The sequence below is a fragment of the Zonotrichia leucophrys genome, chromosome Z (genome assembly GCF_028769735.1).
Source record: "Zonotrichia leucophrys gambelii isolate GWCS_2022_RI chromosome Z, RI_Zleu_2.0, whole genome shotgun sequence".
Lineage (NCBI taxonomy): Eukaryota > Metazoa > Chordata > Aves > Passeriformes > Passerellidae > Zonotrichia > Zonotrichia leucophrys.
The window spans coordinates 57,196,577-57,222,441 of NC_088200.1; the positions used below are offsets into that span (position 1 = coordinate 57,196,577).

The 25,865-nt window shown below is 37.3% G+C and overlaps 1 protein-coding gene across 6 annotated transcripts in view; it reads left to right on the forward strand.

Moving 5' to 3' along the window:
- PCGF3 (polycomb group ring finger 3) overlaps positions 1-25,865 on the forward strand; it is a 50,679-nt gene that overhangs the window by 15,293 nt on the left and 9,521 nt on the right. For 3 of the 6 annotated variants that reach the window (XM_064736257.1, XM_064736253.1, XM_064736259.1), the window contains 2 exons: positions 19,200-19,317; positions 23,986-24,082. In XM_064736257.1, coding sequence (XP_064592327.1) covers positions 19,209-19,317; positions 23,986-24,082 — 206 coding nt within the window. In that variant the 5' untranslated portion in view covers positions 19,200-19,208. Of the gene's footprint in view, positions 1-11,890; positions 11,934-16,421; positions 16,485-19,199; positions 19,318-23,985; positions 24,083-25,865 lie in introns of those variants that run through there. The other 3 variants (XM_064736255.1, XM_064736254.1, XM_064736258.1) reach the window with 3 other exon arrangements.

Here is a 25,865-nt window from a genome sequence, read left to right on the forward strand (position 1 = left end):
CATGGATATTAAACATTCAAAAAGTGATGTGAAATCAGGTAGTAAAATCTCGCTGAAGATTTTTTTCTTCATGATATTCAGGACTGTTTTTGATCTCAGTTTTAATTACTGGAAGTCAAGGATCTTTTGGTCTGTGTGAAACAAAGTGCTTTTTTAATGACTTGTAGTTTACATCTCTAAATTCTCAGCATGTAATATGCTGGAATATGTTCTTCCAGTGTATGACAAATGTCTCCATAACATTTTGTCAAGACTTGATCTGGGATAGCACTCAAGAGTAGTCTTTTCTTCAAAAGCCAGGAGGCCTTTAGCAATGGTTTTAACATTTCTGATAACATTAACATTAACATTTCTGATAATGTGCCAGATTTTATTTAGAGAAGGTCATAATGGTGTTCATTACAGAAAATCACTTCTGCAGTAATGCTTTGCTTTTATAATATTTTAAAACTTTGGGAACTTTGGCACTCTAAGACTGCTTCCCAGTTTTATCCATGCTTGTAAATGGATGTTGATTGGAAATGACCTCAGCACAAAAAAGGAAATAGCAGAATGTAAAGAGTAATTTGAATGTAATTAAATCTGTGTTTCTTTGTCAGAAGTTGGAAAATGTTTAGTTCGATAAAATCTTGCCAGACAGATGTTTTTATTCAAGCTATCTTGCAGAGAATTTTATCTGTTGTTGCACAAATATTTTTCTCTGTCCTTGTATTTGTTACTTTGTTCTTAGGACTGTGTCAAGACCTTGTCGTGAGCATCTCATGGTCTAAACAATTAAGCATATTTTAATTGAAAGAAGGGTCTGGAAAGCACCTAAATTAAGAGTTTTGAAGGAAGTGGTTTCACAGACTGAGGAGCCAAGGCAGTGGTGTTTTGCTGCCAAAAAAATTCAGTTTTCACCATGCAGTGTATCCTCTTTGCTTGAGCATTCTCAAGTTCTCCATTAACCTTCCTGTTAATAAGTGAATTTAGCAGTCCTCAGAAGACCGTCCATAGATTTGAGTCTTTCCCAAAGCATCTCCAAGCTTTGAAACAGCACTACCTGTCTGGAAGATACTGTCTTAATGTGACTCTCTTAGGAGGTGCTTTGACTGTACAGTGGTGAAAAATCTAAAGTCAGCTAATCAAGACAAGCTAGATGTCAATTAAGAAAACATGTTTTCTAATGTAAAGTGCCACAGAATTCTTGCAAGGAATTTTATGGACGATGTAATTTATAAAAGCTTTTCTAAGTAAAGGTTTAATCAACACAATTTTATTTAAATGTATACCTTACTAGTCTGTATAGGACTTTGTGTACATACAGGTATTGTACAATAAACCACAAATACAGTGATAAGTCCATTTGATTTTTAAAAAATCTACCAAAATAAAAGCAAAGAATAACTGTGGTATTTTAGAACTTTGAGACTATTAAATCACTAGTTCTAGTTGGATTATATTACAAATGTTTAAGATTCTCTTAGGTTTACTATTACCAAATGAAGCATTGATGCACTGTTTCCTCATTTTCCTGTTTATGTTGCAGCTTCCTAAAGCTTAACAGAATGAAATGGAAATGGCTTACATTACCAAAACATGATTTCATATAGATGTATAAATACATTACTTGCCTTAGATACGTTATTTGCTGTTAGTGAAAGCAACTCTGTCAAAATGGTTTCTGTTGAGGGCAGGGTAGTGACTGGGCTGAAACACAAAGTGTTGGCATGTGACAGTCAAATGAGTTTTAAAAACCATGCCCTCTATTAACAGATGAGTACAAAAGTTGTGAAGAATAATTCTTTATCCTATGACTCTTTATAGTCTGACACTATAGTTAAGTATGCATCCCTAATTTCTGTGATACTGAGTACAAGCACAACCAAAACAAGTACAAGACACCAAGTTTTAAAGGTATTTTGTTGTTTTCAAAACCTTTTTGTCTTGCCCTTACTTTCTCTCTGGTTTTGTGCTGCTGACTCCTGCTCTGCCCACTGCATTACTTGTCTCAGAGGTTAAAAGGAGTGAATGAATCAGAAGGCTGCAGCTGAAAATGAAAGAATCACATTTCCCTTAGCAGCTGGCACAGCAGGTACAACAAAACTTAAAAATTTTTGTGCTGATGCAGTGGAGCCACCTCATATGCTCTCAGTTTGGGTCTCCAGATACACTGCTGCTCATTGCAGATCTTCTGCCCAGACACTTTTCCTCCTGAAATACAGAAATTCAGTACTAGGTCAAAAGCTTGTAAATCTGATCCCAGTAATTAGGGTCTCTTACTAATGCAGTTCAGTATCTTGCTTCTGAAATTTGGCTGGCTAGCCAGTTGCCTTCATCCTGCCTGATGAAGGAAATGTTGATGAGGAAAAAGCATATTTAAATTATAGGAATTCACAATCATAAGTATCCCTGTATTTTTCTGGTAGTATGCTTACTGCCATTTTAAATGCCATTCAAGAAAACCTTGAAGAATATAATCACCTTTTTATCCCCTTTATTGAGGCTTACAGTTTAGCTTTATGATTATATTAATACATAAGACCAAAACAATTTAGGAATACTGACTGCGGCACGCTGTTTTTGAGATGACTTCTTGGAGACAAAATAGTGAACCACTATATAAACAAACAATACTCCAAACCCTAGTATCCTAATACACTTCAGTAAAATAATAGGAAAAAATATTAGCCAATCTGAAAGTACTCTGAGAATTGGATTTATCTTGTGTTTTTTACATTTTTGACTAGCTGTAGGAATACATGGTCTTTATAATTAATGTTTCCTTCTCTAGGATGAATGTTTTCTCCAGTCCTCCCCCCCTTTTTTTTTAAATCCTTTTTCTTTTGTAACAGCAGCAGTCTTTGGATTGGTTTCAATAAATTCTGAATATTGATTTTAAGATAAGATATCACTTTACAGTGAAATCTGTATTGTGACTTACAAGCTCAAGTAAAAGTACTGCAACTGTACTTATTGTAACTTTTTAAGTTAATACTGATACTGAAAAAAAACTGGAAGTACCTATACAAAATTCTCTTATAATGTATTACTTCGTGTTCATTATCATGTTTTATTTCTGATAAGAATGCCTGCCATCTGTTGCCACTTGAAAAGCTTCCTATTGATGGATTATGGGGATGCGATCTCTTCTATAATAGCACTTCCAGTGTCTTGGGTGGATGGAATACATATTTTTCCCTTGTCTGACTCTAAGAAATGTTGAGGCAGTGGAAAAAGTGGAGGAGGAAGGATATGGGGAATAATGCACTGGGGCTGACAGTAGTGATGGTAGGTGGGAAGCAATCAAGTAAGTAGGCCAGGATGTTGCATTTAGTGTGTATGTATGTACATGTTCCTTACTTCAGAAATCTGCCATTCTCTCTTATTTTTCGCTCTCACTGCTCTTCTTCCTAAACAGAACCTTTCAAAATGCCAGCTCTGATTTAGTATTGGTGCTTTATGCATCTTAATATAAGACAATTTTTAATCATCATTGCTTGACACAAGGAAAACCTTAATCTTTAATTGCTTTGCACTGTGTTTGCTTTTGCTTTTAGAGCTGAAGGCAGCTAATGCCAAAATCTGTCTCCAGCTTCCTGTAGAGAGGCAGGGTGCTTGTTTCTCTGCTCTGTTGAGTTCCCATTTGTACATTCTAAATGCAGTTTCATTTTATTTCCTCATTATGTAGTCCTGCAGCAAAACTCTGTAGTGGGCTTCTATAATAAAGATTGTAGAAGTTACAGGTGGTCTTTATGGGAGGGGTTAAATAATGGTTGTGCTGCAAGTCAGAGTTGAGAGTATAACATCGTTTGCATTTGTTTTTCTGCAGCTGGCATACAGAGCAGAAAAAACCACTTTTATTGTTATTTTCCTGTGTTTGCTGTGACCTTGCTGTATCAAAGGCACTGTCTTAGAGAAACTATAAATCCAGAAACTCTTGTCTGGATCATTTAGTTAACTTCACTCTTCCCCTGTCTTTAAAACAGACAAGGTGCCTTATTACATTTCTACATTATCTGAAGTATAGAAGTATTACAGATATTTGGGAACATTTTTCTAAAGCCCACATAAATATAGCTCTTAAGATAGTTTGCGCATGTAGTTTATTTCCAGTGTATATTTAATTTAAAAAACTGTTTCAGTTTTCTACTTACCTTGTAAGTAACAGTCATAATAGCCCTCTCAGACCAGGATGTGATAGGTGAATATAGGAAAGACAGAGATTTTTTTACTCACAGAGTGTTCTGATACTTGGTGGAGTTTCATGTCATTATTCCTTAATGTGTTCATCATTTCAAAAGATGCTTTACTTAGTGGCTTGCAACACTGCATTTAAGGCAGACTGTAACTATTTAAGTTGGCCCATGATACATTCTGGATTAGTCTCCATCTGATTATGGCTGCAGTAAATATTGTCAGTGTTTGAAGCCTGTGCTTTCACATGTTTGGATGGAAGGTACTGTCCATCTGTCCATGCTCAGTTTTTATACTGTTAAGTCTTGGCATCTATGACTTCAAATCTACAATGAGTCTAATGAAACTCAATATTTATTGAAAATAAAATATGAATCATAGTGCAGGGATTATGTATTTCTTCTTTGGAGTCTTATGTTATTGGTAGGTGAAGATGTAGATGTGTTTTTAAAGTAAACACCATGTATAATAATACTCTACTGTTGCCTTTTTTCTGACAAATAGGTATTTGTTGTCTTTGGTTGATTTTATGAGAGGAATAATGGTTACTTACTTGTTTTTCAGTGTATCTTCCTTAATTTAGTGCTTTGGAAGCATCTGTTGTCAGTTGAAATTTTAAACAACTCTTACTTTGTTGATTTTGGTATTTGTTTATCTCTTTAGCTGCAAACACATTGATGGATCAGTTTTGCAACCATTTTTTAGCTAAATTTACCAGCTTCCTTCCTTTCCTTCACGGTTCAGGATTCTAATGCAGAAAATTAATTTTAATAAAAACTCCAAATCTAAGCAATGTATAAGAGAAAATACTGAAATTAAACCTTATATTAAAATGCCATTGTATTCAACCCTGGTATTAAACACATGTCTAGTGAATGAGATTTTTAAGATATTTGGCAAACCCAGATTGAATAGCTCTTGTTGTTTGTGGTGATCACTTTGTGTGTGGGAAATTATTTTTAATATGTTTAACATTTTAATAGTATTTATGTCTTACAAATTTTCTAAGGAAGTTAATTCCTGTGACAGCTGGGAGGGGGTGGTGTTTTATGTTCGTCATTTCATTCTTCAGATTGAAATGACAGAAGATGTTACCAAAATTTGTGTGAAGGGGTGTGGGACCAAATTTTGAGTCACTTAGTCACTTAGACTTCAACTTCATTGCTATTTCTCCTGTCTTAAATAAAATCCTTCTTTTCTTCATTATGCCTTTCACTAATGACATGTAAGACAGAAATTTTGAACATCTTTGCTGTTTTGACAATTTACTGCAGGGCCTGTTTCATTTTCTCTGGGCATGTGTTTGGTGGAGAAGTACCAGATAGATCAGCCTCTCATTGTACCATAAAAGAAAATATGTGATGTGAATAAAGAGTAGATGGATAGATTTAATGCTTCTGTGTCCTGATTGTTGCTTCTGTTTTATCTCAGACATTTGTGTCAGACCTTTAATATCATTTATTATCAGTAGTGTCTTTTAATTTGCATTGAAATTAATGAACTGTGTGTAAAAGTGAGTGTGTTTTGCTTTGGGGTGAACTTTTCTTAAGCCTCCTTAATGCAGCTATTAGTAACATTGTGAATATGTCTTGAGTAGTTTCTCTTTAACCAGTTAGTCAAGTCTTTTCAAAAAAAGAGCCAGGTTCTCTTGAGTGTAATAGGTGAAAGAAATAAGTACTACATGGTCACTTTCAAGGATGTTTTCATGAAAGTGGTGTAATCACGCCACTTCTTTGTTTTTGTGGTGTTACCACACCACTTCTTTCTTTATTGATGACTTCTTGTATTATCTGAAGCTGATGTTGCCATTAATCATGATCCAAGTTCTCTAAAATAACATGGCAAACTTAATTACAAATAAATTGGCTAAAATCCCATTATTTGTATTTGGTTGACTTGTCAGCTGTTTGTCTTTTGATCATGAATGCGAAGTGGGAATTGGCTAGTGAATAGTAAGAAATTCTAGAGTAAAAATCTGTCTAGCATAAAGCTCATCAATGAATCAGACTCTTGGGTAGCAGTATGGAAAATCAAGTTATACTTCCTATGTGTTGGAAATTTTACCACAGAAATGTTCAGATAGAGTTTGAGTTGCCTGCTGGTTGCAGGGAGGGAGAAAAACACATTTCACTCATTTGTTTAGTTCCAAAAGCAAGACTAGAGATAAAAAAAAAACAAAAAACCACAAAATCTAAACATCTTTTTCAGTTACCAACTCACACAGTCACTTTAAAACTAGGATCATAGGCTTTGGTTTGTAAAAATGTTCTCCAGTATTCTTGTGGCAATAGTAATGCTCATGTATAAATTAGAAATTTTAATATGTCTGTATCAAGGATATTTTTACTTGCTGTGTGCAAAATAAGGTGGGGATTTTGTCCTTGGTTGGTTTTCTGGGTTTTTTCCCTTTTTTGATTTCCTCTAAACTGGACTTGAAATAAATAGGGAGTGTTGCAGGGAGAAAAATGTGATAGTCTAGAGCTTTAAGTACTCCTCCAGTTTTTGTTCTATCACCTTCTCTTTTGCTTAGTTGTATTCTCAGGGTTTGTGAATGTGTTTGGTAAGCATTGTTCTTGGAAGCAGTTATCTCTGACACAAGCATGCAGTAATACGAGTTACTGGGAAGAATTCCATGACTTTTCTGCGTCTTATGAAGTTATCCCTGCTAAAGAAAGTTCCTAGTTTATTAAGGAACAGTGAAATGTCCCAGCATCCCCATCCACCTTGTCCTTCTGAAGTATTGGAATACGTAAAAACAAAATAGATATGGATGTTAGCCTCAAGTAGGAAGGCGTGGTGATTTTCTTCCTAATCACTTCATGAAAGGTAAATGCATTCTCATAACTTTTATATAGGCCTTGTACTGACCTAGTTTTTAATCTTGATTGACTGACCTGATCTCTTTCAGTGACAAGGTGACCCGCTTAGTGAATGAGGGAAGGGCTTATCTTGTTTATATGAACTTTAGTAGAGGCTTTGGCTTCATTTCCTACAGTATTCTGTAGAAACTGGCTGCTTAGGCCTCAGACAGGTGCACTGTTTGCTGGGTAAAAAGCTCTCTGGATGGCCAGGCCTAAGAGACTGGTGGGAAATGGAATTAAATCTGTCTGGTCATTGGTCACAGGCAGTGTTCCCAAGTGCTCAGTACTGGGGCTGGTTCTATTTAATGATTTTATCAACAGCCTGTGTCAGGGGATTAAGTGCTGCTTCAGTCAGCCTGCAGATAACACCAAATTGGGTGGGAGTGTTGATCTGGAAGGCAGGAAGGCTCTACAGGGTTATCTGGACAGGATGAATTGGTAGGCTGAGGCCAGTGATCTGAAACTGAACAAGGTCCAGTGCCATGTCCTGTCCTTGGATCAAAACAACCCTATGCAGTGCTACAGGTTGGGGGCAAAGTGGTTGAAAAACTTTCCAGCAGAAAAGGAGCTGGGGATGCTGGTCAACAGCAACTGAACATGAGCCAGGAGTGTGTCCAGGTGGCTAAGAAGGTCAATGGCATCCTGGCCTGTATCAGCAATGGTGTGGTCAGTAGGACCAGGGCAGTGACTGTCCCCTGTACTCACCATTGGTGAGTCCACACCTCGAGTTCTTGTTCAGGTCTGGGCCCCTTGTGACAGGAAGGACATTGAAGTGCTGGAACAAGTCCGGAGAAGGGAAAAGGAGCTGGTGAAAGGGTCTGGAGTGTAAGTCCTGTGAAGAGCCACTGAGAGAGTTGAGGTTATTTAGTCTGGAGAAAAGGAGGCTTGGGTACACTTTTAAGTCTCCACCTGAGAGGAGGCTGAACCCAGGCAGGGATCAGTCTCTTCTCCCAGGAAGCAAGTGATATAAGAAGAGGAAGTGACCTCAAACTATGCCAGGTGAGGGTTAGACTGGATATTCAGAAATATTTCTGTGCTGAAATAGTGGTCAGGCATCAAACCAGGCGGTCCGGGCAGTGTTGGAACCCTGAAGGTGTTTAAAAGATGTGTGGATGTGGCATTCAGGGACATGGTTTAGTGATGTGCTTGGCTGAATCTGTAGTTTATAGTGCCAGCAATTATAGTAAAGTGAGTGAGTGCTACTGACAAACCAGCCAAGCTTACCAGCATGGACAGGCATGTGTCTCCTAAGGGGGAGATGGGAGGAACTGTTGGGGTGACCAAGTGAGTCTGGATGGCTTCCAGGGACACAGCAGGATCTGGAAGTCTCCATCGTGAAAATGATGGTGAATGTGTTGTTTTAATGTATTTTTTTTCTGTTTCAGAGCAATCCTGGTTTTTTCTGTGCTCAGTTATTAAGATACAGCTACTGCTTTATTGAAGGCAGGGTACTGGTGCCATCTGGTGGTGTTAGGACATTCCCAGGAATGAGAAAAACCACTTGGGAGGAATTCCGCTGAGATGTGAAAAATTGCTGACATGATACTAAAAAAAGTACATGGACATATTTTCTGCCTTAGCATGTAATTATTCTCTTGAATTAAGTCATAAAAATCTGCACATGTACTCATAACTAAGCTTGCTACAGCAAATTTAAATATTTAATCTATTGCTTTCTGCTCAACAGAAAGGTTTGTTTCTAGTAGTATCTTTTATGAAACATTGCTTTGCAAACACAACATAAGAGTTTTATTGGCGCGTACAATATTTTAAAACTAATTTTAAAACACAAAATATTTTCTGTTACGCCATTTTGCTAAACCCAGCACAAACTTCTCACTGCTAATGGTTGAAGTCACTGTGCTCTTTTATATGTCACTTGTATGTTGTTTCAAAGTAAAAGTTCAACAACATAGAACTGTCAACAGTTGAAATAAAAAACCTTGGTATCTGAAGCAAAAGCAACCACAGTACTGTTTTCTTTGTCCATCTGTTGAAATCGTGTCCTGCATCTTAAGTTTCTTACCTGAGGTAATATCCTCATCCTTCTTCAGAACACTGTACTGGCTGTATTGACATTTCTAGCAATGGAAGTAGGACTATGACTGCTTCTCCTGAAGTAATTGTTCTCTTGAAGTAAATGTCTGACTGATAAGTATCTTGCCCTAGAGTGGAAAAACTTGTAAAAGAGAAAGGTACTTTATTTTAAGCAGGTGAGACTTTTTAATTAATTTCATTTAGCTGTTACTCTTCATTTGTTGCGGGGCACCGTATTGTTTGAGTAAGTTATTTTATTTTATCCTTATGAAACAGAGGTCTGTTTGTTCAGTCATTAACAACTTCTACCTTTCTGTTGCAACTGGTTGGAAAAACAGACTATTTTTGTTTTAATCCAGGTAGTTGAAAAAGACAAATTCTGTGCTTGTATCTCCTCGTAATCTGTGACCTCATGACCATATAGCACTTTACTTGCATTGTGATGGAAATGCAAATTAGACATAGTTCTAAAAACTAATTGCATTAGTTCTCTTATTACATGGTTGTGTTCACAATATCAGGAGCCATTTTTTAATTCTGTCTTTATGGAATAAGGCGTTTCCAGGCCTATTCAGGCCTAAACTATCCAGTTAGTGTAGTTTGAGGAATTAGATAGAAACAGTTATTAAAATTGAACATATGTAATAGTTCTTAAGAATTTAATGTTAATATTTAAATTAATAGTTAAGATGTTAATTTATCAATATTTGTTGGTCAGCTTTGAGAATAATGAAACTCATTGCAATAGCAAGGTTAATTCAGCTCATTGAAAATCTAGGTTTAACTAGTGAGTGAGATGTGTGACCTCCGTGATCTCACAGAAGTGAGATGCTTATGCCTGATGTAAGCCACACAATCATAATATCAGATTTGAAATTCTTGTTTTCCACACTTAGTTTTGAATCTGAACAAAGATCTGTTGTTGTTGTAGTGCTTTGTTCTTGGAGCTTTGACTTTCACCTTAAATACCTTGTGAGTTGAGGTACACCTCTTGCTTCCAGTACAGTTGTCATTCAGCTTTCGGTGCTGTATGACTTTAGTACCTTTCAGCAAAATTATTCAGCTAAACTGGTATTATTTACTACATATAGTTGTTTTCCTCAGAGTTCCCCCACTGTGAGCACCTTTCTGGTTTTTAATTAATTAACATTATTCTACTATATTTCAGCGAAAGAAAAATATGTATGCTTATTCTGTTAAAGTAGAGCAAAGTTATAATGGTTTGTAAATCTGCCATTCTCTTCAGTTCTGAATTTGTACCTGGTAAGAATAACTTCCCATCTTGTTGTACCACAAAGCTAGGTGGTGCAAACTACAGTTAGTTTGATAATCTGACAAGTTGTTAATAGCAATCCTAGCACTTAAAAAATCCTTAAAGAAAATATTAGTACTCAGTTCTAACTTATTACAAGATCAGTACAATGATCCACTTGCCCCATCTCAAGCAATCATCTAGATCTAAAAATGAACTGAATTTCCCTGTTGTTAGCTTTTATAGTGCATCACTATCACCCTGTAACTAGAACTGGAAGAATACAGTGATGATTTGGTTGTTGGTTTTTTTTCCTCACAAATTGAGTGCCTCTTCCTTTTTCAACATGAACCGAAGTGTAAGTGTTCTGTTCCAGCAGTAGTGAGGGAAGATGTATGACAAGGCCTTTTGGAAGACTGGTTACTCAAGTTCATGTTGTGATGTGCTTTTGGAGTTGTGATAAGCCTCTAAGCTGGTGTCTTTAGAAGCAGAGTGACTGCTCTCCACATTTTGCTGGGAAAATAGATCTTTTAAATAACAAAATCTTATGGAGTTTATTCTACTGTGTGAGAAGCTTTGTGTCCTCAATGGGGATCTTTTTTGTGGATTCCAACAAAAGAGCATCTCCTGCAACTCTGCATTGCTTTCAGTTAATAGTAGTTTTCTTTTAATTCAGTCAAAGAAGTTCAGAGTGGAACTGCAAAAAGATTTTTATTGGCATTGTTCTGAAGTTTTTTTGAAGTGCTATCATTAACAGCTTGTTTTGTCATTGTTTTCACCATTTCCTTAGCAATATAACAGCAAAATCAGTAACTACAGGCTGTGCCTTTGATTTTTTGGAGCAGGAAGATGGAACTAGTAGTACTCTCTATACCCGTCACTATAACAGCTGAATCTTCTCTGTGTGAATGAATAAGAAAAATTGTTCTTCTGTCAAACTTACCTATTCATGTGAGATTGTTTCACTTTTAGCCAAAGAATAAAGATCTTATTTTTTCATTATTTTTAAAAATATAATTTTATTCTGGCAAATAGCTAGAGATTCTGGAAATACTAGTTATTTCCTTGAAAGAATTTTGGAAGATTAAGATACAGAGAGCAATTATTTGAAAGCATAGCTTGAAAACTGAGAAGGCTGCTAGTCTAAATGTGCATCTTCAATTCAAAATGTTTTCTTCCAGACTTTCTTGTCCATATGTTGTTGTTAAAGAAATCTGTTTATTTATTTGGTTATTTTCCCTGGCACTTTTGAAGATAATGATTTTCTTTTTATTTTTCCATCACATGATAACAGGACTTCTTAGGACTTCTTAGAACTTCTTTTTTGAGCAATTCTCCTGGTCTAGTAGGAGACTGTGTTAAATCTTATTTTTCTTTATTTTTCCTGAGGATCATTTTTTCCCCCCTTTTCTTGCTTGCAAGTGCTTCTGCCCCACTGTTCTCTTAAATTAATAGAGATACCTAAATACTTAGCTGAATTTAGTAAGCTGAGTATTTCTTTGTGCCAGCTGTATTTTGAGGAATTTTGGATGTTAACTTTCAGACTATTTTTCTGTCTTTTCAGGTCTCTGGATGGCAGACTCTGAAAAGAAATGCTGTTTTAAGAGGTATGCCTCATGTAGGCCAAAATATTCTGGACTGGTTTCTATATAAATGAAAAGGCTGAACTTCTGAGGAGTCCCTCTGCTGATCCTCTCTGTAATCTTGCATAAATAATAGTTTCAGTGCTGACATCTCTCTGCAGTGTGAAAGCTTGTGCTGAGATATACAGGCTTGTCATATCAATTTTATTGGAAAGGTCTGTAATATGTTGCTTACATTTTTGCTCGATCATCTTAGGAGAACAATGCCTTAGTGGATGGAAGGGGATGATGCACAAACAAAACAAATCTACTTTCTGAAATGTTCATGTCCACTTTCAGCCACTCATGACTTTGTGTGTGTAGGAGTTCGTTTGTTTGCTTGTTTTTTAATTGGGACTATAGTCCAGATTTTGTAAATGCCCTCACTCCCTTTCTGGTGTTTTGTAAGATATCCAGACAGTGAAAGGCTGACACCGTGCCAGCATTGTGGTTTAAAATAATGTCAGTTGGATCCAAGATGAGGAAATACTAATTTTTTTGCAAATTATCTTTTTTTCATGTTAGCTGAATGTTTGGAACATTTTCTGTGTTTGTTTGGGGTTTCATGTTCCAGCACTGAAGAAAGTTTCTCTTCTCTCTCCATTGTTGGTATGTTGTTTTTGAATAATTCATTGCTTGGCAGCTTTTAAGAAAACTGTCTCTTCAAAATGAAATTCTTCTACCAGGTCTTCCATCCATTTCAAGCAGATGTGGTGACATATGTTAGAAAAGTAGGCTTTGTCTTTGTAAGAGAAAGATTGGTGTGAGTGTTTTCTTCTTTTAGCTTTTTTAAATGGGATCTCTCAATTCTTTTTAAGCACCTCGTAGGGCTTCCTGTTTCTCTAAAGCAGTGCAATGCTGATTTGTTCTGCCTCCAAAATAATAACCAGGATGGAGTACTAACAACTTGGGTTAAGAGTGGCTCTTCAGCTATTGAGTAAGATCTTGGTGTTGCTCTTTTTAATGCAGTGTTTACAAAACCGCTAAAGAAAGTGATGCTGTGAATTAGGGAAGATTTTATTGCTATTTTCTACACAACCAGTGGACAGAAATCAAGATGAGGTGCACCTCCACTACTCTTAGAGGTGCACACTTGTAGGATGAGAGGCATTGTACCCAAGTTACAATGCAGGAGATTCCTCTGAGACAGTAGGAACATTTTTTGCCTGTGAAGGTGGTCAGGCACTGGAAAAGGCTGCCCAAAGAGGCTGTGGAATCTTAATTGTTGAACATTTTCTGAGTGAAGTCCATGGAATAGCCCACTGTGACTCTTTTTAAGTGGGCCTGCTTGAGTGCAAGGTTGGATTAGAGAAGCTTGAAGAGGTTACTTCATTATATCCATGACATTATCCTATGAATCTGTGTAACATGTTGAAGGGACACTTTTTATGAATTTTACATTTCCTGTAAAAAAAGTTAAACAGCTGAGGCTCAGGTTGATGTTTTGTGTGTCTTTTTTTAGATGGGTTTTGTTTTCTGGGGATTGTTTAGTTTGGGACAGGAGGGGATTGTTTTTGTTTTGCTTTGCTTTTTTATTTGTTTTTGTTTTGGGTTTTTTTGGTGGGTTGGTTTTTTTTAGGTTGGTTGGTTGGTTAGTGAGTTGAGTAGAGTTCCGTGACTAAAGAACTGAGGAGTGACTTCTTATTATTCCAGCAACATGGTTTTGAGGGAGAAGTGTGGAAACCCAGGGCACCATGAATATTTCTCTGTCTGCTCCTGAGGTGCCCTGATCCCCAGGGGAGCACTGACTTTGACCCTCATTCATGGACAAAGTTTCCTAAACTTCAAGATAGACTAGAATCCACAAAAGTGTAAAATAGATTATAGAAAGTAGTGTAGGTGTATCACATGGTGAGAAATTTAGGATTTGTAATTTTTAGTGTGCTGTGGATGGAAGCAAGATGGAGGGCACAGGATGTCGTCCTCGATTTCTTCATGCTGCTTCTTCCTTCTTCTTCATGGGTTTGAGTGGCATTTTGTAATTGGGCAGAAAAGTCTGCATTGCAGGCTCTCTGAGATGAGTTATTGGGTTAAAAGGGAAAATAATCTGGTTGTCAGTTCTTAATTGGATGGTTTAATCCTAAAATACCTTGTAACAAGAGATGGTTAGCCATTTTGTGCCTTCTGATGAAAAGCTGCTGAACTCATAGTAAGGAGACTGTTTTACTGATAAGAAATAATAAACACTGGAGTCCAAACATGAATTACTGTCTCAAGTGCCTTCAATCTAGACCCAGAAAAACCGAAAGCTGGTACTTCCACAGAGGAGAACTATGTTTTGGCTCCAGTATTCATTTGTTGACTAAGTACAGAACAAGACTTAAATTTATTTAATCAAGTGTCACAGTTCAGTGGTTTGAAAGTTTCAAGATTATCTACAGTTCTTAAAGTTTGCGATTGCTAGCTTTCCAAGGTTACTATTTGAGGAGGTAAATCTCAGAAGAACTAACAATTTAATTCAGAAGAACTAAAGGGTTTATGTTTTACAGAAATTTGGCTTTCTTGGCTTTGACTTTCTTAAAACTAAATTAAGGTATGGTATTTTCTCTTGTCTGCTAACTGCTGTGGGGGTTTAGTGGGAGCCTGAGGTTCACAGTGTTCAAATGAGCTATTAGATTTGGAAGATGATACTGTAAATATTCAGAATTTGGTCTGTCCTCTGAATTTGCCTGTTTTTATATTGGATGGTAGCTTTCTATGAAACTTTTGCTTATGAACTTGAGTGTGATCCTGTGATTCCTGCTCAAGAAGCTCTTGGGCATGTGTCTTCTATAGTGCCTGGTGGGTCACATTACAAAAGAAGGCAAATGTAAGTGGTGTCTTTTAGAGCTTTGCTGCTCCTACTAAATTCTGCACAGTCTAGTGAGTGTAAAAAAAAAAGGAAGTGTCAGTTGGGGGATAATGCTTTTGATCTGTTTTTTTAAAATATATATATGTCTTTAGGCAAGAAGGTATCAGCCTAGGTTGCACTTTGGAAAAGTAAGCATACGTCCTATTGTTGGTTAAAGCTGGTGTGCATGACTTAAATGTCAACCTGATTTTGCGTTTTCTTTTTGCAGCAGCCTGGTTTAGATGTTGTGCTCATGCTAACTTCATTGAGTTGGCGTCTTTATGATTTTCTAATGGTCATCAGCAGCTTGAGATCAGTCAATATAGTAAGAACTTCAGCTTGCTTAATACATGGATAGGGAGAGGTAGTAAATTCATTGGATCATACGATGATTCAGGTTAGAAAAAGATCATGTCCTTCATGTAAGGTGGTTACCTGTAACAGGATGTCATGACATGGAATGGCATGACTTGTGTCAGCGAAGATTTAAGTTAGGTGTTGGGGAAAGGTTCTTCCCTCAGAGGGTGGTTGAGCACTGGAGCAGGCTCCTCAGGGAAGTGGTCACAGCACCAACCCTGACAGAGTTCAAGAAGGGTTCAGATGATACACTCAGATACATGAGACATGTTAGGGATGTCCTGTGAAGGGCAGAATTTAGACTTGATTCCATTGATCTCTTTCAATTTAGGATATTCTATATAATCCAGCTGCTCGAAGAAGAGTAGACTGAGGTCAGACCAAGTGGATCAGTGTGTTATCCAGATATCTGTCTTTGCTTTTAAGCTGCACAGTTTCTTGGGAATATGTATTTAGATTTGTGTGGCTTTTGTTTTTAAGGTTAGATTACTTGTTTTGGAGGTATATGAATTCATTTTTAGCTTTCTTTTCAGCATATAACTGTTTGAGAGATGAGAAGAGTTCTGTGAAAGAGATCATCTGGAATTCAGATTTTAAAAAATATCCCTTTTTCAAAGAGATATTTCTGGATTTGTCCAGAAAAGAGAAAAATTGTTTGTGTAATTCTTAGTCAGACTTGATGTTTAGGATGTTGTGTAGTCTTGCTGTTTAGTTCCAGTTTGTATGGGATTACTGGCATGGATTTTGCTGTGGTGATAACAACTTGGCTGTCTTATATGATAAAAGTGGTGCTTAACTTTTGTTTGACACTAGGCTGTAGAAACATGAGCATCTTGGGATGCCTTCCCAAGAGAAGATGTGTGGTTCAAGTAGTGCAAGTACCCCTTCTGAACTGATAGTGTATTCCAGATAGGAACATGAAAGACATCCTGTATTAGCCACCTATCCACGTGGAGTGCTTCTTCTTAAGCATTGTGAGTAGTAGCCTAGCTTTGTATTTCCTAGTATGACTGTGTATCATATTCAAATGCAATAATAAAGAGGAAAAAAAAAGTAGTTGATGATGAAATCTGCAATTATGTTATTTACTTCCCTCTGAAGTGATACAGAACAGACTGGTGATTAATGTGGAATTACTGTACATAATATGGAATTACTTTATGTTTTTAATTAGTTTCTATGATTAGTGAATTTAATTTCTTATATGAGGTTGTAACATTAGTGTTTCTATTTTTCTTTATATGTGTCATTAGTTCTGCTAAATTTTTTTTTCTATTTCCCTCTAGGAAGCAATTCAAGTTTTCTGCAAAGTCTGAGCATTTATGTTATCTGACTGAACTGACATCTTGGTAATATGCCATTTTTTGCGAGCTTCTCTCTACCTTTCTGAACAGATATGGAGTGGTCTGGCCTTTTTTAAATTTTATTTTTATTAATTTTTAAATTTTTAGTAAGTCCTCTTGTTGTAACAGGTTAACTGTTTTGAAAAGCAGGAGAGGCATTCTGAGTTCTTTGTTTTCCCGAGACTGGAGGATGTGGGTCACAGTTGTAGAAGACACAGGCTTAAATAGAGTCTGACACTGATAGCTTGCTTACAAAGCCAGTTACCTCAAAAGCTGTGTTGTTTACTGGAGATTGAAGGTGTGCTGAATTAACCATGGACTCTGCATGAGCAGAGAAAGGATCCTTCTCCTGTTTTAGTAGCTGCAAGAAGGCAGCATGGGACAGACCCCTCTGGAGAAATGTCCTTCTGTAGGTTTTATCACCTTTTGAGGTGTCTACTGCCCTGGAAAGACCTCTTACCTTTCTGTTGCTTCTTCCGGTAGTTCTTATTTTCAGTCCTTCTGACATCTAATGAGAGTGACTTTCTGTGCTCCTTCAAAAAACCAAATTTTCATAAGATTGATTTGATAGGCTTTCTCTTGATGTTCTAGAAGATACTAATTTTTCCAGTGCCAAAATGTGTATGATTTTTTTCCTATTAGGTTGGAAAAGTGTGTATTATCTTGATATCTGCTTTTTTTTTCCCATGCCACAGTGGGCTTTATTACTATTTTGTATTATTTTTGCCTTTGTTGTATGGTTCAGTCACTGTTCTCATAATATTATACCCCATCTGAATTTTTTTGTTTGTTTGTTGATGGTTCTTCTAGTGGCAGCATTTATCTCTACTGTTGGGAAGAAAAATTATAATTTTCTTTCTAGAAAAAAACCAATTTCTGTGCTTCAGATTTCACTGTTAAGTCTTTGGCTCTTCTGCCTTAGAAGTGCTTGGATTTCTGCCTGTGGTTATCCTGAACACCTTCTTCTGAATTCCTGTCTAGACAAGCAACTAGTTATATTGGTACTGCCTTTTTCAGGATCTCTTTAGGCTAATTTCTCTTCTATCTGTCATGAATTGTGTTTTTTAGCATGCCCACTTTCAAATTAACTGGTGGCTTGATGCCATCCCTTGAGCTCTTCTTGAAGAGTGATGTTGAATAGCTCTTCCTGAGCACCACAGAAATCTACATACCTCGTGTAGTAGTGTTTAACTGATGACCTCATGCACTCACCTGGAAGGATTTAATGTGGGTCTGGTTTTCAGAGAGTTAAAAATAATTCTAAAATTAGGACAGTAATCAGGTTCTAAGTGAATGTTTTTCACCTATTTTGTCTACTGCAAAACCAAGCTGGTATTTTATTCTTCTCTAATGGGAGGCTACTAGATTTGTAACTAAATCTCAAATGCTATAAAATAATACTGATTTTGTTTTCTCCCATTGTTTACTTCTTAACCATGAGAACTAGAAATCTTCCTAGTCTTTTCTGTATAGGACAATGCAGATTTGAATGGGTGGGTGTTGGGTATGTTTCTCCACAGTTCACAGTGAAACATTTTGTACTTCTCTGCACTGGAATAGTTCAGATTGGCGTGGAAGTTTGCTGTTTGATAGTTCTTTTTTCTTAGTACCACTTCACTGAACATAGGGGAAAAAAAAGATGACAAAATTAAAGATCAGACAACCTTGTTGCAATATTTCAATGTGAAACTTAGAGAGCATGTGTCACCATTCAAATTCTGAAATGTTTTCTAAACTGAGCTAGATGAAAACCAGTATTTGTGAGCCAGGGACAGTAAAATCACTTTAAAGGAAAACAATGTAATTTGGTGACTTCTGCAGTACAAGAACCAAATATAGTAGGTTGTAAGCAATTATAGCCTGCTCTATTAGTTGACTAGAATGCCGGTCAAGTTCTGGTAATAGTACAATTTTCAAAATGTTTTGAAAAAAATAATAACAGCTATGTTTAAAATGTAACAGTTTATTTGTAAAGACATAGGCTCTGTGTGGTGTTTTCTCTCTAAACAATTGGTGTTACTACAAAAATAGTTAAATGAGCTTTTTCATTTTTGATTTCTAATTTCTTTTTTGCTTTTAAAGAAGTTTATGCAATCCCATGCTCAAAAGAAAGAAAAAATGTTTAGTTCAAGTTTAGCACAACCAGCTGCTCCTCTGCCAATGAAATTATTTTAATCTGTAATGTAGTGTTCAATTACCTTCTGTTTAAATAAAAGCGATTTCAGAAGGTTTACTTGCCAGCCCCATTCAAAATTATGCTTTAATATAGTGACACAAGGCAAACACTTAAAAATGTGGTTAAACTGAACAGTTGCTTTGACTTTTTAATTGTCAAAACACTTTTGAATCTGTAAGTCATCTACTTTGAGGATTTTCTTCCTTCATATTTTGTGAGTTTTCTATCATAACTGGACGGAATATGATGACTCAAGCTACCAGGATAGTAGGGTTTCATCTTGAATCTGAGTCTGTTGGTTGGTAAAGGAACTTATTAGTAGCGTACTGGAAGGGCCATTTTCTATGCTATTGCAGTACTGACTTGCAAAATAGTGCGGAGTTTACATTGTTCAGTCTCTGTGAAGTGACATAAAAGTTAGTGCCGCCACTGTGCACGCACATCTGTGTACATTGTACAGAAGTCTGAACCTGGCTTAACACAAGTTAATCATTTATTCCCAAATGACTGCAGCTGTGTTACTTTATGATACATCTCTTCCACAGACACCAAAGATGCTAACAAGGAAGATTAAGCTTTGGGACATTAATGCCCATATAACCTGTCGTCTGTGCAATGGATACCTGATCGATGCTACTACTGTAACAGAATGCTTGCATACTTGTAAGTAGAAATATAATTAACTTAAAGTTGCTGGTTTCTATTTGTTTCTGGTTTGGGGTTTTTGGTTTTAAAACATGTTGTATGGTTTTCAGTTGAAATTTCAAATAGCTGTTGTTCATCAGCCAAAAAAGCATGTGCTTTACTAGACTGCTTTTCTTTAACAGTTGATTTGCTTTTTTAACAAAGCAAATGGAGGGAACATTAAAGCTGTGCTGCATAAACTTGAAGCTATATACAATAATAGTGATAATGTAACTATTCAAGAATGTAGTCTGTCTTCATGCTAAAGGAATGTGGAATACCTAGTTCTCTCTTCTGTGACAGTTGATGTAGCATATATTCTCCACCTGGAGCCTTTCAGATGTCTCTTTCTCTCCTGTTCCTCTGCAGAAAACAGAGTAGTTTTTGATAATAAGTATGTTGTACTGTATCCTAGAAATAAGCTTGTATTCCAAAACATTGTGATAAAGTAGTTGTTTGTTGATTAATTACTCCATGAATTTCTATTTTCATGTAAGCTAAAGATGACTTAAAACCTTGCAACCCATCCCATGTTTTAAAATTGTTCTGCCACAATATTTATGTTTATTCTGATAAAGCTAGTAGGCCGTTTAATTAGCTTAATGATTAGTCCTAAATTTTCTTGGAAGGCAATTATTTTGTGATGTGTATTTATCATAAAACAAAAAGTGTCGGCAGACTTCACCTTTTATATCTTACAAAGGGGAAAGACAATGTTCATGATTTGTCAGTGATTGGTTTTTTTCCATTTAGAAGCTCTGTTTATCAGCTGTGATGAATTTGCTGCACTTGTCACACTTCATGTTGTTCTGAATATCCTCATAGAATCTAGGATAGTAGAAAGGTTTGTTCTGTGATTCTGAGAATCACAGAATAGTTCTAGAATCTATATTGAGTTGCCTGGTTATGGGCAGGGTCAGCATCTACTGGACCAGGTTGTTCAAAGACCCATATAACCTAGCCTTGAATGCTTCCAGTGATGGTACGTCCATAGTTTCTTCAGGCAACCTGTGCCTGTTATCTGTACCAGTTATTTCTAATATCTAGTCTGAACCTATCTTCCTTCAGTTTGAAGCCATTCCCCCTTGTCCTGTTGGTACATGCCCCTGTACAAAGTTCATCTCCATCTCTCTTGTAGTGCCCTTCAACTTTTGGAGGACTGCTGTAATGTCTCTCCAGAGCCTTCTTGCTTCCTGTCTCAATTTCCATACTATTGTTTTCACAGTGAGCCTTCTATTTAGTTTTGCCCAAATTTCTTTACTGCTGCTAGATAGAAGAGTGTATCCAAAATGAGTATCATAACAAATTAACACGGCTAACAGCTGGAGAGAGGTCATGTTTTATTGTTCTTTAAAAATAAAGCGGAGCGTCACAAATACCCCTCAGCTGGTATCGTCTGCACCATCTCTTATATTTGCTTATGGAGGAAATCCACAGCTCTACGGCATTTACCGCAAAAGTCAGGACATGCACCTTAATACCTTTTCCTGCTACTTTTTCTGGGGTTTTCTTTAGCTTGTTTCTCCCTTATTTTGACAATTTATATTTTATGAGTGCTACTTTGCACTGTGCCCTGTATAATCAGTTTTGTGGGAAGAGGCACAGAGTCCTTCCTATGTTTTTAACAAAACTTCATACATGTTTGTATTGTTTGTATTGTGTAAGATAATGCTAATGATATGTGTTCCTGGAAAAGCATCCTTGCAAAATCCATCATGAAATTACCCTGTGTGTTGAGATAGAATTCTCTTCTAAATTACACCACCTTGAAATTTTCATTCTCTTCTACTCAGAACTGCACATTTTTCTTACCTTTTCAATTTTTCTCTCATTTACTGATCTTTGACCATTCAAAGACTCTTCAGTAGTAAATAAAGTTCTTGGGTCCTTTAGTGAAAGTAATTTGGATGACTAAGACCAGCCCTCTGGAGGAACAGGGCAAATTTTTGTAGAACTGAGTTTAGGAGAAAGCAAAGTGTTTTCATGTTCTTTCCTACTTACTTCTCTGCTGTGGTTTTAGTTTGTTGGTGACAAGTAGGCCACTAAGTTAGTTGCTAAAAATTTCGTTAGTATCAACTAAAAAAAAAAGTCAAGTCTTTTTTTAGTTTGTGTCTGTTCCTTGATTAAACATCTAGGCTAGATGACACATGCTGGTCTTGTTAAACTTTCTGTTTGTAATATCAGTTTTGTTAGTGTTTACATGTTTCACATGTAAACGCTAACAAAACTGAAATTATAAACACAAAGTTTATAATGTTTCTATGTTTTGAAAGGGAATACTTCACATTATGAAATGTATCATCTTCTGAATGCATCAGGATGATAAAAGGTCAACTTGAACTAGATACAGAAATGAAAAAAAGTCAAGAGAAGTGAAACTGTTAAAATAAAAAAGTGAATATTAGCCTTCTCTGTTCCTGTTCTTATGAAACCTCTCTGATGTGTATAAGAAATGAGAAAATGTACAGCTCATGTCCACAGTCAGTGCCTGTGTATCTGGGTAAACAGAGATCAGAGATACTGGAAAACCAAAGTAATGTAAAATTCAAAAGTAATATTGTTTCAGACCACAGAACGATTTCCATATTTCCTGTCCATTACTCCAAAGACTTCTAGTTTCAGGAGAGTTTATAATCCCAACCTGACCCCAGAAAAAAAGAACCTAGATGGCTGCAGCACCCTTCATGAGCTATCTAGTGGCATTTATTTGGCTGCTGTGCTCAGACTGAAACCTGCCAGAACATTAGCTAACTTGTGACTAGTTCATTTTAGGAGTTAGTGTTTACCTAGTCCAAGCTGGAAGATGTACTAACATGGGATGATATTTTAGATATCGCAGAATGCTTTGGGTTGGAAGGGAACTATAAAAGTCACCTAATGCATCACCACAGCAATGGGCAGGGGCATCTTCAGTGGCATCAAGTTGCTCAGAGTCCTTGGTGAAGCTGTGCTGGCTGTCTGGAGTCCCCTCCCTGTCCTTCACATGCCTTAGCACACATTCTAGTACTCAGTGATCTTCCCAGGCACAGAGTTAAGGTAGACAGGTTGATGATTTCCAGATCTCTCCCTTTCTACCACTTCCTAAAAGTGGAAGCAATGTTTCCCTTTTCCTGGTCACCGGGGACTTCACCTGACTGTCAGGACTGTTGCTGTTAGTGTCTTGGCAACTACATCGGCCAACTCAAGACCCTGGGACGCATCTCGTCAGGTCCCAGAGACTTACGTGTATTCACATTCCCAGGTGCTCGTGAGCCTGATCTTTTCACACAGTAGAAGGGACTTTACACCCCTAGTGCCTCCTTTGCAGTTCATCTATGTGAGAGCTGTGGGAGGAGAAATTGCTAGAGAAGACTGGGGCAGAAAAATTGAATGCCTCAGGCTTCTTCTTGTCCATTGTTACTGATTTGCCAGTCATTTTTGTCTGGGAGTTACACATTCTTTGACCTTCTTTTTGTTACATACTTACAGAAACCATTATAATGTTCATATTCCTTGCCAAGTTCAGCTTCAGCTGTCATTTGGCTTTTCTGACCCTTCCCTACCTAAGTTAGCAACATCCCTATACTCCTTCCAGTATACCTGTCCCTGCTTCCTTTGTCAGATTCCGCTTCTATTGACTTGGTAGGAGTGGAGTTTGGCTTCACTTTTGCACTCTGTTCTGGCACTCTGCTGGAACAAACTGCTGTGCAAGATGAGGCTTTGTCTGTCTGCCACCAACAGTGCTGTCATCCTAGGTGTGTAAATGCAAAACACAGTGCAAAGTTATAGTACTTCATTTACTGTTACTTTTTTTTTTAGTCAACGGATCTTTATGTAATTGTACTGTCTCTTCTTGTTTGAGAGGTAGATGGCACTATAGTTACAGAAATCCTTTTGTTTTGTGTGAAAAGTGCATTAATACCAAGACTACATGAACTAGTGCACTTCAAGAAAACCTCCCTTCTTTTCTCCATACCTTTTCAGTTGTAACTTTAAGTGAGTGAGGATATCATTTAGTAGTATATTTTATGAGTACTGTCTTGGGGCAGGAGAGTGGTGTATAAATAGTTTACTTTGAAAACGATGGATGATTGTGTGTATGCATATAGAAACATACAGCTTAACAGTGAATCACTACTCAGCAACTCCTAGCATGACATTTTACTAATATTGAAGGTCTATGACAATGTCATTTTTTTTTTCTGGTGGAAGTTCAGCTGTAGTATACTCTGTGGAAGTTAGAATTAAAATAACACCAAGATTATTTGTGTGCTGCCACCACACATGCCACTTGTTCTGTAGGTGGCCTTGGTTAAAGCAAATATGTTTTGTCTAGTATCTTAATGGCAAATAGTTCCTGTAATGTCATCCATGCAAGCTGAATGACCTGCTAGAAATTGTTCTAGTAAATTTTGAAGTGAGATTTTCTGTTGTGTAATGTGTTAAGGTTTTCCATAGGTATAGATGCTCTAATTCTACTGCATCCTTTTCCTGTATCAGGAAATTTTATGAAAGGTACTTGAAACTGTGTTCTGCAAGATTAGACATATGATGCAGAAAAATGAACTTTGTGTAAATTTCAGTATTGTGCATTCTGTGACTGTATAAAAGCAGACTTCTGTTGTGCTACTTATATTCCTTTTAAATTGTGAATGTCTTTTTTACTAGTCTGTAGAAGCTGCCTAGTGAAATATTTGGAGGAAAACAACACCTGTCCAACCTGTAGGATTGTTATACATCAGAGCCACCCATTACAGTATATTGGGTAAGTATAAAAGCAGAAGTGCAAGTAGCTTCACTCTAGTCTGGGTCTTCCCCTTTGGTACAGTACAGCTTCTCTCAGAATTTTTGCTCTTGCTTGTAAGCCTGTTAAACATTGAAAAAGAAGTATGAAGGCGACTGAGAAGGAGATACAGAATGAAACTTCTGCTATGAGTTTGCAAGGCCTTAGCATGGCAGCTTGTTCCAGACTTACAAGCAAGTTAACTATACACTCAAATGTTTAATTTCAGTGTGATTTTTAATGGGATATAGTAATTCCTCATTTTGTATACTTGGGTTGTAAGAATTATATATATGAAACGTTTGTAGGAATTACACTTTTACAAAATTATCAAAAATTAGTCTCAGTTGAACAGTGCTTTTCTGTGTGACAGTAATAAGAGAAATAATTTTCAGCTTTATTGTTCAGTTAATCTTTCAAAGGTCTGCTTAGGTTGTAGGAACAGATAAGAATGTCATAGAATCATCATAGAATGGTTTGGGCTGGAAGGGACCTTTGAGATCGTCTAGTTCAGGTTTCTCAAAGTTCCATGAAGCCTGGACTGATCCCCCCACCCCACCTCCTTTCTGGGGGTGGGGTATTCACAACTTCTCTGAACAACCTATTCTAGCCTTGCCACTCTCACTGAAGAATTTCTACCTATTATCTAACCTATATCTGTCATCTTTTAGTTTAAAACCATTCCCCCTTGTCCTATGACTACATGCTTGTCTAAAAAGTCTATTTCCAGCCTTGTTTTGGGTTCCCTGCATGTACTGGAAGACTGCTCTGACAGTTCCCTGCAGTCTTCCTTCTCTAGGCTCTACAGCTCCAACTCTATCAGCCTGTCTTCACATGAGAGGAGGTCATTTTCATGGCTCTCCTGTGGACTCACTCCAGTAGGTCCACATCCTTTGGGGGCCTCAGAGCTGAAAGCACAGGTCTAGGTGGGGGCTTTTGCAGGCAGAGTAGAAGGACAGGATCACCTGCTTCAATCTGCTGCTGAGTTTCTTTTGATGCAGCCTAGGTTGCAGTTGGCTTTCTGGACTGCAAGTGCACATTGCCAGGTCATGTTGATTTTTCCATTTGCTAATATCCCCATGTCCTTCCCCTCAGAGCTGCACTCAGTCACTTCTCTGCCCATTTGTGCTTGGGATTACCCCAGTCCAGGTGCAGGACCTTGTACTTGGCCTTGTTGAACTTCGAGCTTCACATGGACCTACCTCCTAAGCATTGCTTCCTTCTAGCATGCCTACTGCCCCATACAGCTTGGTGCTGCTGGCAGATTTGCTGAGGGTGCTCTCAATCCCACTGTCACTGACAAAGATGTTAAACAGCATTGATCTCAGTACTGACCCCTGAGGGACAGCACTTGTGACTGGTCTCCTCTTGGATATTGAACTGTTGATCACAACTCTTTTGAGTGCAACCATCCAGACTTTCTTTATCCAGCCTTTCTTAATCCAACAATTCCTTATGCACCAAGTGCTGCATTAGTCAAATCGAGATCTCTCCACTTAGGGACAAGGATGTTGTGCGGGACAGCATCAAATGCTTTGCACAAGTCCAGGTAGATGCCATGACTCACCCTTTCCTCATCCACTGTCTCTGTAACCTCATCATAGAAGACCACCCAATTTGTCAAACACGGTTTGCTCATAGTGAAAGCCATGTTGGCTTTTGCCAGTCACCTCTTTATTTTCCATCTGCATTTGCATAGTCAAATTGCATGTTCACTAAGTATTTTTGTTGGTTTTTTTCCTCCTTTTCTTGTCAGAAAAGACAT